General features: G+C 36.5%; 1 protein-coding gene across 1 annotated transcript in view; it reads right to left on the bottom strand.

Annotated features, from left to right (window-relative positions):
• The window catches only part of Pik3r3 (phosphoinositide-3-kinase regulatory subunit 3), a 78,453-nt gene that overhangs the window by 5,240 nt on the left and 58,774 nt on the right, over positions 1-14,439 (bottom strand). The window contains exons 6-9 of the mRNA XM_046469345.2: positions 12,789-12,931; positions 9,267-9,443; positions 1,701-1,775; positions 523-693 (exon numbers count right to left, since the gene is read on the bottom strand). Coding sequence (XP_046325301.1) covers positions 523-693; positions 1,701-1,775; positions 9,267-9,443; positions 12,789-12,931 — 566 coding nt within the window. The remainder of the gene's footprint in view (positions 1-522; positions 694-1,700; positions 1,776-9,266; positions 9,444-12,788; positions 12,932-14,439) is intronic.

The raw sequence follows: 14,439 nt of genomic DNA, 5'->3' as shown, positions 1-14,439 counted from the left end.
GGTAGAATGCTTGCCTAGCATGTGTGAGGCCCTGGGTTTAATCCCCAGCACCACATAAAAATAAATAAATAAATAAAGGGATTGTGTCCAACACTACAACTAAAAGTAAATTTAAAAAAAAGATATAGTTATCTCCAAATTTCACTTTCCATTAAAAAGAAAACAGACTTTTCCAATAAAGTCCTAAGATCATCTTAAGAAAAATGTATCCACATTTTATATCACCACCTAAACAAATTTAATTAAAAATTAAATTAGGCATATGAGACTACTAAAGAATTTTTTTTCAATTCTAGACTCACAGACACTTGAACTCTAATAGCAACAACACAAGGCCTAATCTGTTTACCATGTAAATTAAAATCCCCAAGATAACTTTAGATATTATTTTTTCTAAAACTGTTTTCTTTGTACCGATATTAATGGTCTAAGTAAGCCATGGGTCTTTATTACTATATGTTAACTAATTTCATGAGGCGTTGATTTTCTATTAATCAATGCATAAGATTTCAAAAGACTTACACCACAGAGCAGGCATAGCATCCTTTCTTGCTACTTTCACGAATTAAGAATGCACCATCAGGTTTCCCATAAAGCAAGTCCTCTGCTTGTACACGATTGATATCTTCAACAAACCAGGTTTTCTCATCATAATGTGGCAAGTTTTCATCTTCCTCATTGATAAAATAGGTCCTAAAATTTAAATATTTAAAATATTATTCTATGGGGCTGGGGATGTGGCTCAAGCGGTAGCACGCTCGCCTGGCATGCGTGCGGACCGGGTTCAATCCTCAGCACCACGTACAAACAATGATGTTGTGTCTGCCAATAACTAAAAAATAAATATTAAAAAATTCTCTCTCTCTCTTTAAAAAAAATAAATTAAATAAAATAAAATATTATTCTAATAATCAGTTTATTTATATCTAACAGCAAATTCATAAATAAAATGCTCTTCTAAATGTTTAACCATAAAATGACAAATTTTGATTTGGTTGGGTGTTGTTATTTTTTGTTTGTGGTGTACTGGGGAGCTTGAGCCCAGGGGTACTCTAGCAAAGGTACAGCCTCAACCCTTTATTTATTTATTTATTTATTTAGGCAGGTGCCAGGGATTGAACCCAGGGTGCTTAACCACTGAGCCTCATCCCCAGCCCTTTTTTATATTTTATTTAGAGACAGTCTTGCTAAGTTCACTAAATTGCTAAGGCTGGTTTAAACTTGTGATCCTCCTGTGTCAGCCTTGAGCCACTGGGATTACAGGTGTGCACCACCATACCTGTTATTTTTTATTTTGAGACAGGATCTCACTAGTTGCCTAAGTTGGTCTCAAACTTGGAAACCTCCTGCCTCAGCCTACGAAATCACTGGGATTATAAACACAGCTAGTTAGGTAGTTTTTAACAAATTCATTACTTGCTATGGTACAGAAAACATAGAATTCACATGTCTTATCCAATATGCTGAAACATAAATATCCGAATAGTAGTTTTTACGCATCCAGTTTTCATGGGGCTGGGCAGGTTTCTGAACTCAAGTGCCCATAGGGTACTCTTAAGACAATTCAATTAAAAAGAGATGCAAAGTTCTTCATTCAATATCCTCAAGTGACAATGAGAACCAGTTTTCAGCATGATAAGAAAGCCTCTGTCTTATACTAGGAACAAAGCCTCTGACAGAAAGGTTTAGAGACAACTTACTCATCAGCATCCTCATTCTTGATTCCCAGCCAGGCATTCAGGCGCTTCTGTCTCACTCCTTTGTGATTGAGCCATCTGCCAGAGGGAAGAAACCATGTCAGAATTTATATAAACTGTTTAGACAAAGTAGATAAATCCAAGGCAACCAAATTTCCTGAGTCCAGGAACCTCTTATTTTCCCTAGTGTCACAAAGAGTAGCCAGAGGTTTCCCTAAATGAGTCTCTCTGTTACTTTTCTTTAAATTATATTATGATGAATTAATCTTTTACACAAACGGCAGAAATACAGAAAACAACTTGAAATTAGACACATCTCTTACTTTCTTTTTTTTTTTTTTTTTTTCCTTTTCTAGAAGCTTATGCCACTCAAACACAGTGGCACATCTGTTTCAGAAATCATTAGTTTGGTGAGCATGGTATCACTAAGCCAGAGGACCCACTTCCTGTGTGACCTGTTGAATTAAGTTTAAAATTCTAACCAGTAATTTCAAGATCCAATTTTGTACCTAAGTAGACAAGAAATTCAGGATGGCAAACTGAGTAATTAATATGAGTTTATTTTATCACCAAGCAAATCATAGTAACTTAAAATACTAACATTTAGATATAAAATGATGTAAACTGTTAAGTTTATTTCCTTCTAGATGGCCAATAGTCTAAAACTTAAGTAGAGAATAAAAACTTTCATTCATTACCACCCCCAACCAAGACTCCTTATCAGTCAGGTCTCATCATGCCATCTCCTCAGACATAACTACCCTAACTGTCCCAACCCAGACAGCCCCCAATCATTCTCTACCCTTTATTTTATCAACTTCATAGCACTTGGCTAAAATTTATAATTTTATGTTTTCACTGCTTAGGTTTGTCTCCCTCACTAAAATGTAAATTGTTTTAAAGAAAGGGGTCTGTCCTGTTCAAAGCTATATTCTCAATGCTTAAAATGGTGCAAGCACAAGGATATTCAGATATTAAATTAATACACAGTAAACATTTGCCGGTGGACTGCTTTTAGAGGGCAAGGGGTGAGGGGCCATACTGGGGATTGAACCCAAGGATGCTCTACTACTCAGTTATAGCCCCAGCCCTTTTGAATCTTTTAGATTTTGAGACAGGATCTTGCTAAGTTGCCCAGGCCGGCCTCGAACTTTAAATCCTCCTGCTCAGCCTACCAAATCACTACGCAAACAAGCCTGGCTGGTGGACTGCTTTTAACAAAAATCTTCACAATTCCAGGATCATCGTCTATCTGTCTCTGACCTCAAGTACATTACATAATCTAAATCATACCTAATTTTTACATAACCTAAATCATACCTAATTTTTAGGTTTCTTTTTTCTTTTTTTTTTTTAGAGAGAGAGAGAATTTTAATATTTATTTTTTAGTTTTCGGCGGACACAACATCTTTGTTTGTATGTGGTGCTGAGGATGGAACCTGGGCCGCACGCATGCCAGGCAAGTGCACTACCACTTGAGCCACATCCCCAGCCCCTTAAGTTTCTTTTAAAATTCTTTCACACAGATTTTTCAGACTGTCTCAGGAAGACTCACCCTTTAGTTTACCTGATTTCATGTTAATACTTAATGAAGCTGGAAAATAGATAATATGATTTTAATAGAACCAATTTAATAACAATCCCACATTACCACTTCTAGTAAAATATCTTGAGACTCTCCTCTAAACATTCTTATCACCAAAGTTTTCTATCCTTAAAGAAACCAATCTTCCCTTTATTAAAGAAACAAGTAGGGCTGAGGCTGTAGCTGAGTGGCAGAGCGCACGTATGAGGCACTGGGTTTGATCCTTAGCACCACGTAAAATAAACAAACAAAATAAAGACATTCTGTCCATCTCCAACAACAACAAAAAATAAATAAATAAAGGAAAGAAACAATTATACTGGGTAAGAAGTTTGAGCTGAATTAATCACACCATAGTTTCTCCTGAGCCCCATTTTCTTTTAACCACCAACCACTTTACACTGAGCCTTCCATTCTGGGAGGGAAATTAGCCCAAGAAAGGCTAGGAGAAAAGGAAAAAAAGAACAATGTTTGGTCTACCTTCCATTTATGAAACTTTCTCAATCTCCCCAAAATCCACTTGAAAGATTATTATGCAGTTTGGAGTCCTATTAACAATGCCAAGAGCTGTTTAACTTTTAAAAGTCATTTTGAAAAAGCTCAAATTACATTAGTTAATATGTAATTCATACTTAATTTACTGTTATTGAGTAATACTTAATCACATGTAAAGGCAGTAAATTCCATGGGAAAAATATGAGGCAAGGTGTCAAAAGACCTATATCTAGTTCTCTCTTTTTTTAATTTTTTTAAACTTTTATTTTAGTTGTTAATGGATCTTTTCTTTCTTAAATTTATTTATTTATTTATGTGTATGTATGCGGTGCTGAGAATCGAACCCCAGTACTTCACACGTGCCAGGCAAGCGCTCTACCACTGAGCCACAACTCCAGTCCCTTATTTTCATTTTTTTATTTGTGCTTTTTAATGCTGATTCTAATTGTGTAGTCTCAGACCAGCCTCTCTTTGTACCTTAGTCAGCTCTTCTTTCAAGAAAAAAGAAAAAAAAAACAAGGAAAATACACTCCCATAGTTTATACTGAAATTATCTTCAGAGAGAAAACAATAGTTTATATCCTTTTTTTTTTTTTTAAAGGCAGGAAAGGAATTTTTTTTTTTAAGAGAATTTTAATATTTATTTTTAGTTCTCGGCGGACACAACATCTTTGTTTGTATGTGGTGCTGAGGATCGAACCCAGGCAGCACGCATGCCAGGCGAGCACGCTACCACTTGAGCCACATCCCCAGCCCCTAGTTTATATCCTTTCCTTGCCTCTGCCCCAGCAAGTCGGGGTGGAGGTGTATACAGCATTCTTTCCAAAGATCTAATTGGCCTTATAACCTAACTACCACACTTGAAGAGGAAGAGAGTTTGTGTTTCAGTCTCCAGTGATCAAGAGATTAAGCTAGGAAGTCACTGAAAGAGGGGACAGAAAAAAAAGTTTCAACTTAAAGCAATAGTTCCTGGACATAGAATAAATATGAAATGGTGTGACGAAGTGGGTGGCTCACACACAGTCACCTGAATGGAGCACAAGAAGATTTTAAGATACAGAGTCTATTAATAGTCAAATAGGAGATTATTGTGAAGGGCACCTCTGAATTTTCTAGAACAGAAGTATTTAACCAGATGGCAAGGCCCAAAGACTAGGAGCAGAGGAAGCAAGCATGCAATGATAGCAATCAGGCCAGGGAGGAATAAAGGACCTTGTGCTTCCGTAATTTTCTGGTAGGTGGGATCTTGGAAAAAATTGATTTGATTTTCCTCTGAATAGCCTTTATTTTTTTTCTCTGCCTTTTTTTTTTGGAGGAGGGGGGTAATACTGTATATATATATATATATATATATATATATATATATTTAAAGATAGAGAAGAGAGAGAGAGAATTTTTTAATATTTATTTTTCAGTTTTCGGTGGACACAACATCTTTATTTTATTTTTATGTGGTGCTGAGGATCGAACTCAGCGCCCCGCATATGCCAGGTGAGCGTGTTACTGCTTGAGCCACATCCCCAGCCCTACTTATATATTTTTAGTTTATTATTTATTTATCTATTTGCAGTGCTGGTGATTGAATGCAGGGCCTCACATTTGCTAAGCAAGCACTCTATCACTAAGCTACACCCCAGCCCTCTTTTTCAAAATTTTTACTTGGTTTATTATAATTATACATATTAGTGGAATTAACTGTTACATATTCATACATGTACACAATATAATTGGTCAATTTCATACCCCAATAAATTGATTTTACTTTAAAGAAAAAGAAGAAAGTGACTTGTCTTGCACCAAATTTTATGAAAAGAGCATAATACTCCCCTAAATAAGAGGAAAGTGAGTAGGCAGAGTGGCGCATTCCTATAATACCAATGACTGGGGAGGTTGAGACAGGAGGATTGTGAGTTCAAAGCCAGCCTCAGCAACTTAGTAAGATCCTAAGCAACTTGGCAAGACCCTGTCTTTTAAAATATAAAAAAGGGCTGGGATGTTAAAATATAAAAAAGGATTGGATTAAGTGGTTCTGGGTTCACTCCCCGGTACCAAAAGAAAAAAAAGAACAGTTGTTCATCAATTAATGATGGTTAAACAAAATGTGGTGTATCCATCCATAAAATGGAATACTATTCAGGTAATAAAAGGAATTGAGTGCTATATATAGCTACATATTACATGGATGAACCTTTAAATATAATGCTAAGTGAAAGAAGCCAGTCTTAAAAGACTGTATTAAATGTTTCCACTTATATGAAATGTCCTGAATAGGCAAATCCATATAGACATAAAGTAGATTAATAGTTACCTAGGGTTGGGGGAATGTAGGTAGTAGGTAGTAAAGGGTATAGGATTTCCTTCTACTGTGATGAAAATGTTCTAAAACACATGGTAATGATTGTAAATACCTCTGAATATACTAAACACTTTGAATTATACACTTTTTTTTTTTCTGAGACAGAATCTTTCTATGTTGCCCAGGTTGGTCTCAAACTTGTGGACCCCAATGATCCTCCCACTTCAACTTCCTGAGTGGCTAGAACTACAAGCATATACCACCACATCTGACTTTCAATCACACACTTTTTTAAATGGATAACTTGTATGGAATATAAATTATGTCTCAATAAAGTTTCTTAAAAAACAGAATATACCATCCTCTGCAGGACTCTTTTAGCTGCAAAATCCCCAGTTCATGTTACTCAGAGCTTATCACTGATGTATCTATATTAATTGTCTCGGCAAGGTATTCATTTTTTAATTTATGAATACCAAAAAAAGTAAATGGTAACCATGAAAACTAACCTTAACTCATGATGAAAGAGAAATACTCTGACAATATATAATTCCTACCCCTCTTTTTTAGTAGAATTGGGGATTGAATCCAGGGCATTCTACCACGAAGTAACATCCCCAATCCTTTCTATTTTTGAAATGGGGATCTCACTCAGTTGCCAAGGCTGGCCTCAAAATTGAGATCCTCCTGTTTTCGCCCTCTGAGTAGCTAGAATTATAGGTATGTACCACTACAACTGTTTCAAATTCCTTTTTTATTCAAAGAAACTTTATAGGATTTTTATACCTAAGAAAAATTTTAGTGTACAGAGTTATAATACATATGAATTATGTTAATCTTACATGTACAGATTGATGAATTTTATATATGTATAAACTTACATTCCAATTGAGATTCAGAACATTTCGTACAATTTTTCTATCAATACCCCAATATAAGTAATCACTATTTTTAATTCTATCACCATAGATAGGCTTTCCCCATTTTTAATATTAAAGTAAATGGATATATTTTATTCTTTATTTTAAAAATGAAATTTTATATGTAAACATTCTAGAATATCCTAGAAATAGTACACCAGGATCTCAGCAGAGAATCTCAATAAATATGCAGTGGGGGCTGGGGATAGAGCTCAGTTGGTAGAGTGCTTGCCTTGTATGCACAAGGCCTTGGGTTCGATCCCCAGCACCAAAAATAAATAAATAAATAAAAATATGCAGTGGGAAGTCAGGGATATATCCATACCCAAAGAGGAATCAATGAACAAATGACAATCGCTAGATGCATACTGCAGAATTCCAACCTATTTCCACTTCAAAACAAGATCAATGAGAGAGCAAACTCAGTATCATACAATGCCACCAATAAGCAGCACATATTTTACAACCCATTTTCTTCAGGTCTGACTAATCAAATTTCAGCACTGAAACAGATCAAATCCACCAAACCTAGAGATAATTCTCTGTTAGAAACATAAAACTGTGTACTATTGAATACTGGACTATCCTCTTTGAAACAACCCTTCTAAAAGGGACAATGGTTGTCTGTGTCATCCACATTATCTAAACTCTTTTATGTTTAGCTTATAGAACTCATTAAAGGAGGTTTCAAGGTTTGGTTTATCATATTCTGTGGTCTGAATGTTTGTGTCTTCCCAAAATTCACATGTTGAAATTCTAACCACCAAGGTCATGTTATAATATAAGGAAGAGGAAGGTGGTTAGGTTGGGAGTAGAAGCCTCATGAACAGGATTAATGTCCTTATAAAAGAAATCTAAAAGACACCACTCATCCTTTCATCATGTCAGAATATAACTAAAATGGGCTATGTATAAAACAGGGCAGTCCCTCACCAGGCACTGAATCTACCAGGGCCTTAATCTCAAGACTTTTAAGTCTCCTAACCTGTGAAGTGACTGTTGTTGCTTATAAGCTACCCAGTTTATAGTATTTTGTTACAGCAACCCAATGAATAAGATTCCACATTTATTCATGTCCTTTGGGATGGTATATTTCCTAATATCCTAATATTGCTTTTCAGGGCAAAGAAGTACTTCCATTCATTCCTTTGGTCCACAGCATAGCCTTCTTGGGCTTTCTTCAACTTTGTGATGTGACTAGAACTACAAAAGCATCCTGAAAGTGGGTGTACCCTACTTTTACATAAGGGCATGTCATTATCTTATTTATAAAGCTCTTCTCTATGGTATATATATTTGCTTAACTTTTTTGGGCCACGACAGCAAACAGAAATAATCCCTTGAGACAGGTGTTATTAAAAACTACTCAGAATGGTGTAGCTTTGTTTATCTCAAAAAATATTATCTAAATTTTCCTCTACTGAAACTCATTTGCCACTGTTCCAATCTCTAGGCTTACATTTTGTTCCCTCCCCCCTTTCTCACACAAAGAAACCCTAGGGTCTCTGAAAAAAACAGAATCAGAGGTTTTTTCTCTTTTTTTTCTTACCAGGAATTTGAATTGAGTGGTGTTATATGCATAAAAGTGATCCACACATATATTTCTTAAGTCTATTCATTACCTAGAACTAAGCCTAATATATTTTCTCTTTTCATAGATTCTCTCCCTCTATAAAGCAGCCATTTGTCCTTCTAAAAATCCTTTCAACACATTTTGTTTGATTATATTTGGATAATATTCCCATTATACCTATATTTGGCTAAACTATATAGCTTTTCCTAATACTAAAGAATTGGGTTTCACTACTCAAGTTATCTCAAGTGCCCATGATAGACACATTTCTGTTATTTAAATACAGAATTTCATTTCTTGAGTATAAAAATCCTGTAAGAGACTGTTCTGATAACTTTTTTTGTGTGCTCTCATTGTTAATGTCTCTGAGGGGCAATTTCGGTTTCTATGGTTCTACCATGTAATCTAAGATTCCGGTTTTTATGTTTTAGGCAACATTAACCTTTACTTTTTCATCTATATCACTTTGTGATGCCATAGTCACCCTCTGAGATTTCCAAGGCATTTGTATAGAGTTCCACATCCTGGTTTGCCCCCTCTGGGACCCCCTACTACTAACAGGGCTGTGTTCCTAAACTCTTACAATTTTACTGACTAGTTCTCAATTATAAAGTTCTTCTTAAATTTCCTATACTATCTCTAGCTCCACTGGTAATCTGATGCTGGTGTATCCCTCCCCACATAGCCCCAGACTACTTACACAAGATGCTGATCTCGGATCTTGCGCAGCTGTATCAGGTCAGGTTTGATACTATTCATTTTTTTATCTATTTCCCGGTTGTCCAAAGCTTGTTTCTTCAAATCCTGCTCTAGACGCATTTTGCTGTCATGAATCTCACCAAGACGTGATTTCAATTTATCATAATTCATCATAATTCTGTGAAAATATTTGATATATTAAGGCTAAAACAACAAAGCAGAAAAATCCTGTAGCATGAATATGGTCCTCAAAAAAAAATTTTTTTTTTTTTGGTACTGGACATTGAACCCAGGGGCACAGGGGTACTTAACCACTGAGCCACATCCTCAGCCTTTTTAATATTTTATTTAGAGATAGGGTTTGCTGAATTGCTTAGGGTCTAAGTGCTGAGGCTGGCTTTGAACTTACAATCCTCCTGCCTCAGCCTCCAGACCTGCTGGGATTACAGGTATGTGCCACGGTGCCCAGCTCAAATATTTTTGTTTTTAAGAGATAGTCCCTTGCTATGTGACCCAGGCTGGTCTTGAATCCTGGGCTCAGGTGATTCTCCTGCCTCAGCCTTCTTGGTACAAGAACTGCAGGCAAATGCCACCCATGCCTGGCTACTATCCTAAAAATATCCTAAAAATAAGCATGGTGGGCATTTGTTGTTTTTGCCTGATCCATTCCTAGTCTTCTGGAATGGCAACATGATGTTCCTTATAGGTAAGAATTCTCTATCCTCATCTCAGATCCAGGGGTAGACACACACAGCCCAGGCTAGCCAATAAGAGCATTTCCTGTCATCCTATCCCCATCCTCAGGCCATTATGACTGATTGAGTAATAAGAATAAGACCCCAGCTGACCCAGTGAGTCAATTCTAGGAATTTTGCCAGAACTATTGCAAAAAAAAAAGAGATTCTCTCTTTCCACTGGGGTTGCTAAATTATGAATATGTGATCCTAGGATTTCCAGGAGCCATACTGCCACCTCACGGGGGAAAACTGCCTAAGGATAAAGGCAACTCAGAGAAAAGTTGAGCCAAAAGACAATGTAAAAAGAATCCCAGGGCTGGGTTGTAGCTCAGTGGTAGAGCGTTTGCCTAGCATGTGTGAGGCACTGGGTTCAATTCTCAGCACCACATAAAAACAAACAAATAAATAAGCTGGGTGCAGTGGCACATACCTATAATTCCAATTGCTTGGGAGGCTGAGGCAGGAGGATCGTGAGTTCAAAGCAGGCTCAGCAAAAGCAAGGCACTAAGCAACTCAGTGAGACCCTGTCTCTAAATAAAATACAAAATAGGGCTGGGGATATGGCTCAGTGGTCGAGTGCTTTGAGTTCAATCCCTGGTACCCAATAAATAAATAAATAAAGGTATTGTGTCCATCTATGACTAAAAAAAAAAGAATCCCAATGAGGGCTGGGGTTGTAGCTCAGTGATACAGCACTTGCTTAGCATATGTGAGGCACTGGGTTCAATTCTCAGCACCACACATAACTAAATAAGTAAGTACATAAATAAATAAATAAATAGGTAAATAAATAAATAAGAAGGCCCATGGACAGATTAAAAAAAAAAGATCCCAGTGACCTTGTCTAGGCCCTGGACCCTTTACTTGTTCAACCATGGCTGAACAAGTAAAGCCATATGTATGACATTTAAGAGATAGCACAGCCCAGCAATTCAGAACAATGACTCTGCAATTAATATACCTAGCTTTAATCTCTGTCCTGCCACTTAGTGTGGGGCTGTGGGCAGATTATTTAACTTCTCCGTGTCTTCATTTCTTTATCTGCCTAAAAATGGACTTCTACAACAGTACCTACCTTCATTAAATTATTATGATAATACATGTAAAGGGAATAGAGAATATTGCCTAGCACCTCTTGATAAGCACTCAAAAGATGGTGACTATAAGCTCTTCAAACACATGAAGTTTTGCTATATTCCAAATCATTTTAAGCAATTATTCACATTACTCATTTGTCCCTCAATAATATGTGGCTTAATTCTCACACATTCCAACATGATATTATCCACAGTTTATGGAGGATGAAACAGACTTAAAGAGATTAAGTAACTCACCCAAGGTGGCAAAGCTAGTAAACAGCCAATGCAAGTTCAAGGTCATGATTTTAACCATCAAATTAATACTGACTCCCAGGATGTAGTTCTATATTCAGGCACACAGAAGTTTTCCAACAATGTGGTACCAATATGACAAATAGTTTTACTTTGCCATTGCATATGGTTTACCATGCATACATTTAGGCCTCCCAAATCCTTTCTGCACCCTGAGTTCCAAATCTAAATAACCAGCTGCCTGCCTCCCAGACAGCTCTATTTGGGTTCTCATTGGAACAAAACTCATTAGGTCCAATCCTGAACTCTTATCACATACTTTCTTTCTTTTCTTTTTTTTATTAATATTTTTAGTTGTAGATGGACATAATTACCTTTATTTTGTGTATTTATTTATTTTTACATGGTGCTGAGAACAGAACCCAGTGCCTCACACATACTAGGCAAGAGATCCACCACTGAGCCATACCCAGCCCATCATCACACACTTTCTATTTTGGTAAATAACACCATCTCTCAGTTGCTCACACTGAAATCTAAGAATGATCTTTACTGTCTCCTACGCCTGCCACATCTGGTAAGAATTTTTATCAACTCATCCTTCTTTTCTGCTATTGCTCTGATCTAGGCCCTCACCATCTTTTAACCTGACAGCCACTCTCATTGTAGCTACCTATAATTGTCAGGCTGATCTTCTTTCCTAGAATCTTTTCTTTTCCTGCAGTGATACAGCATTTGACCTAGAGGTGCTTTACCACTGAGCTACACCCCCAGCTCTTTATTTTCATTTTTATTTTGAGGCAGGGTCTTGTCAAGATGCTTAGGCACTTGCTAAATTGCTATGGCTGGCCTCAAACTTACAATCCTCCTTCCTCAGCCTCCTACTCATTGGGATTATGGACATATGCCACTGCACCCAGTTTACCTATAGTCTTATTACACTCCAATTTATGCTTAGACAACTGCCAAAGTTGACTTTCAGTTCAAAAAAATATTCATTAAGTACCCACTGTATACTCCAAAGTATTGAGGTTATATCAGGGAAAGTGAGCCACCATGCCTGCTTTCAATGAGTTTGCAGTTGAGTGAGTATGGCATTCAGTAAATATAACACTAAGGATCAGGACCACACACTGTAGGGACAATGACAAAAGCCCCTAAAGTGGACTGGGGAAATCAGGGAAGATTTTCTAGAAAAAAGTCAAATCTAATCTGAGTCTTAAAGATGAACAGAAGGTAACAATTTGGAGATGGCGGGTGAAGAAAGAACACAGAAGAGAGGAGGTTCAGTTTGGTGCCATTAATATGAACATTAAGTAGTTCACTATAATAGGAATGTGTAGTTTGCGGGGATGAAATCAAGCAAGGTAGGCATTATTGGGAAAGAAAAGAAGTCTTATCTCACTGGCATACTGGGAAATATTATATACTTGATGTACTTGCAGACAGACTTACCGTTCAATCTCCTTTTCATTTCCCTCTCTGCGAAATCGCTCAATATATTCTTTGCTGTGTTGTTCTTGTGTGTGACATTGCTCTTCAAATATTTTAATAGTTTCATTAAAAGCTTCAATTGCAGTCCTCTTCATCTGTATTTCCTACAGAAAAAAAAGAAATGACATAAATCCCATTATCTTTATTATTTTTCGTAACCTTGATCTTAAATCCTGTAATCCTAGTTATAATCCCATATAAAACCCAATTAAGATGGCTAAAACAAGACACTTTATTCAACTTCTACCCTATCACTCATACACAAAAACATTATTCAAACTGTAAAAGAAAAAAACCACTACCTGAAATAAGACTAAGCACCACCGAAAGGTCTCCAAGCTGCCAAGAGACTGACCCTGAACACCTGTCATCAGGATCAAATTCTGCCTTTGCACCTATGTTTGTGCTGAACCCCCAAAAGGTTCTGAAGGAGTAAATGGATAAAGCTCAGAATCCATGTACCAAAGTGCAAAGTCTTATTCCCAGTAGAGTCCTACAGAGTATATTTATTCTTACTTTCATTTATAAAGTACATACTTAATTTTCCAAACAGATTCATTAGTAAATTAACCTGATTAGGAGCAAAGAATGAAAAGGGGAGAAAATAGCTCCAAAGGGTAGATTCACTAAGAATAATAAGATGAAAAACTAAAAACTCAGGCTGGGGATGTGGCTCAAGTGGTAGCGCACTTGCCTAGCATGCGTGAGGCACTGGGTTTGATTCTCAGCACCACATAAAAACAAAGTAAAGATATTGTGTCCACCTAGAACTAAAAACTAAATATTAAAAAAAAAAAACTAAAAACTCCACAAAACAAACGTAAGTCCAAAAGTCCAGTGTTAAGCCCTTCAGCATCAGGGTAAATGGTCCTATATATTTCAACAAGTTGCATTTGAATCAAGATTCCCCTAAAATCTTCAAAAAAGGTCGGGGGGCCCTATAGTTTGTTTAGTTTACTTTTTAGAAAGGCAATAAATCTGCATAAAGGTCTAGAAAGATTGCCATCCTAAATATCTGTAATTCTAGAAGTTTTGATACTTATGGGATAATTCCTCAATTATCCAACTTTTACTAATAATTACTGAAAATTACTATATAGAAAGTCCCACCAGAGGGTAAAGAAATTTTTGAAACATAAAGCATGCCTTCACTTTATGTTAGGTATAATAGATAGGTAGAATAGATTTCTGAACCCTAACAAAGCCTGATTTCAAGTCATGGCATGGAAACCAAGTGAGATTAACTAATTATTGTTTTATGGAAACTTCACAGAGGAGATGACATTTGAGCTAAGTCTTAAAGAGTAGGGTAGAGGAAGAAAATGCAGCCCTGCACACAGAAGGCATGGTATGAAGTATATATGAAATAATAGGGATGTTCCAGGATCAATAATTACTCAGTGGGACTAGTGATAAAAGGATTAGCAAATGAGGGAAGCTAGAAACTTGTGATGGGCCATAAAGTTGCATGCATATCACACATATTCAGATAATACTAAACACTCACTGGAATGTTCATATCTAAATATCTAGCTACAGATTCTACAACTCTCAAATTATAATCAACTCTTAAATTATGGAGGGTCTTGACTCCCTTGGAAGATTAAAAGTT

Source organism: Marmota monax, unplaced genomic scaffold (assembly GCF_021218885.2).
Source record: "Marmota monax isolate L192 unplaced genomic scaffold, Marmota_monax_Labrador192_F-V1.1 WCK01_AAM20220418_F8-fsc00008, whole genome shotgun sequence".
Classification (NCBI taxonomy): Eukaryota; Metazoa; Chordata; class Mammalia; order Rodentia; family Sciuridae; genus Marmota; species Marmota monax.
The sequence above is the reverse complement of the archived record's forward strand: the minus strand, read 5'-3'. Positions and strand labels throughout refer to the sequence as shown.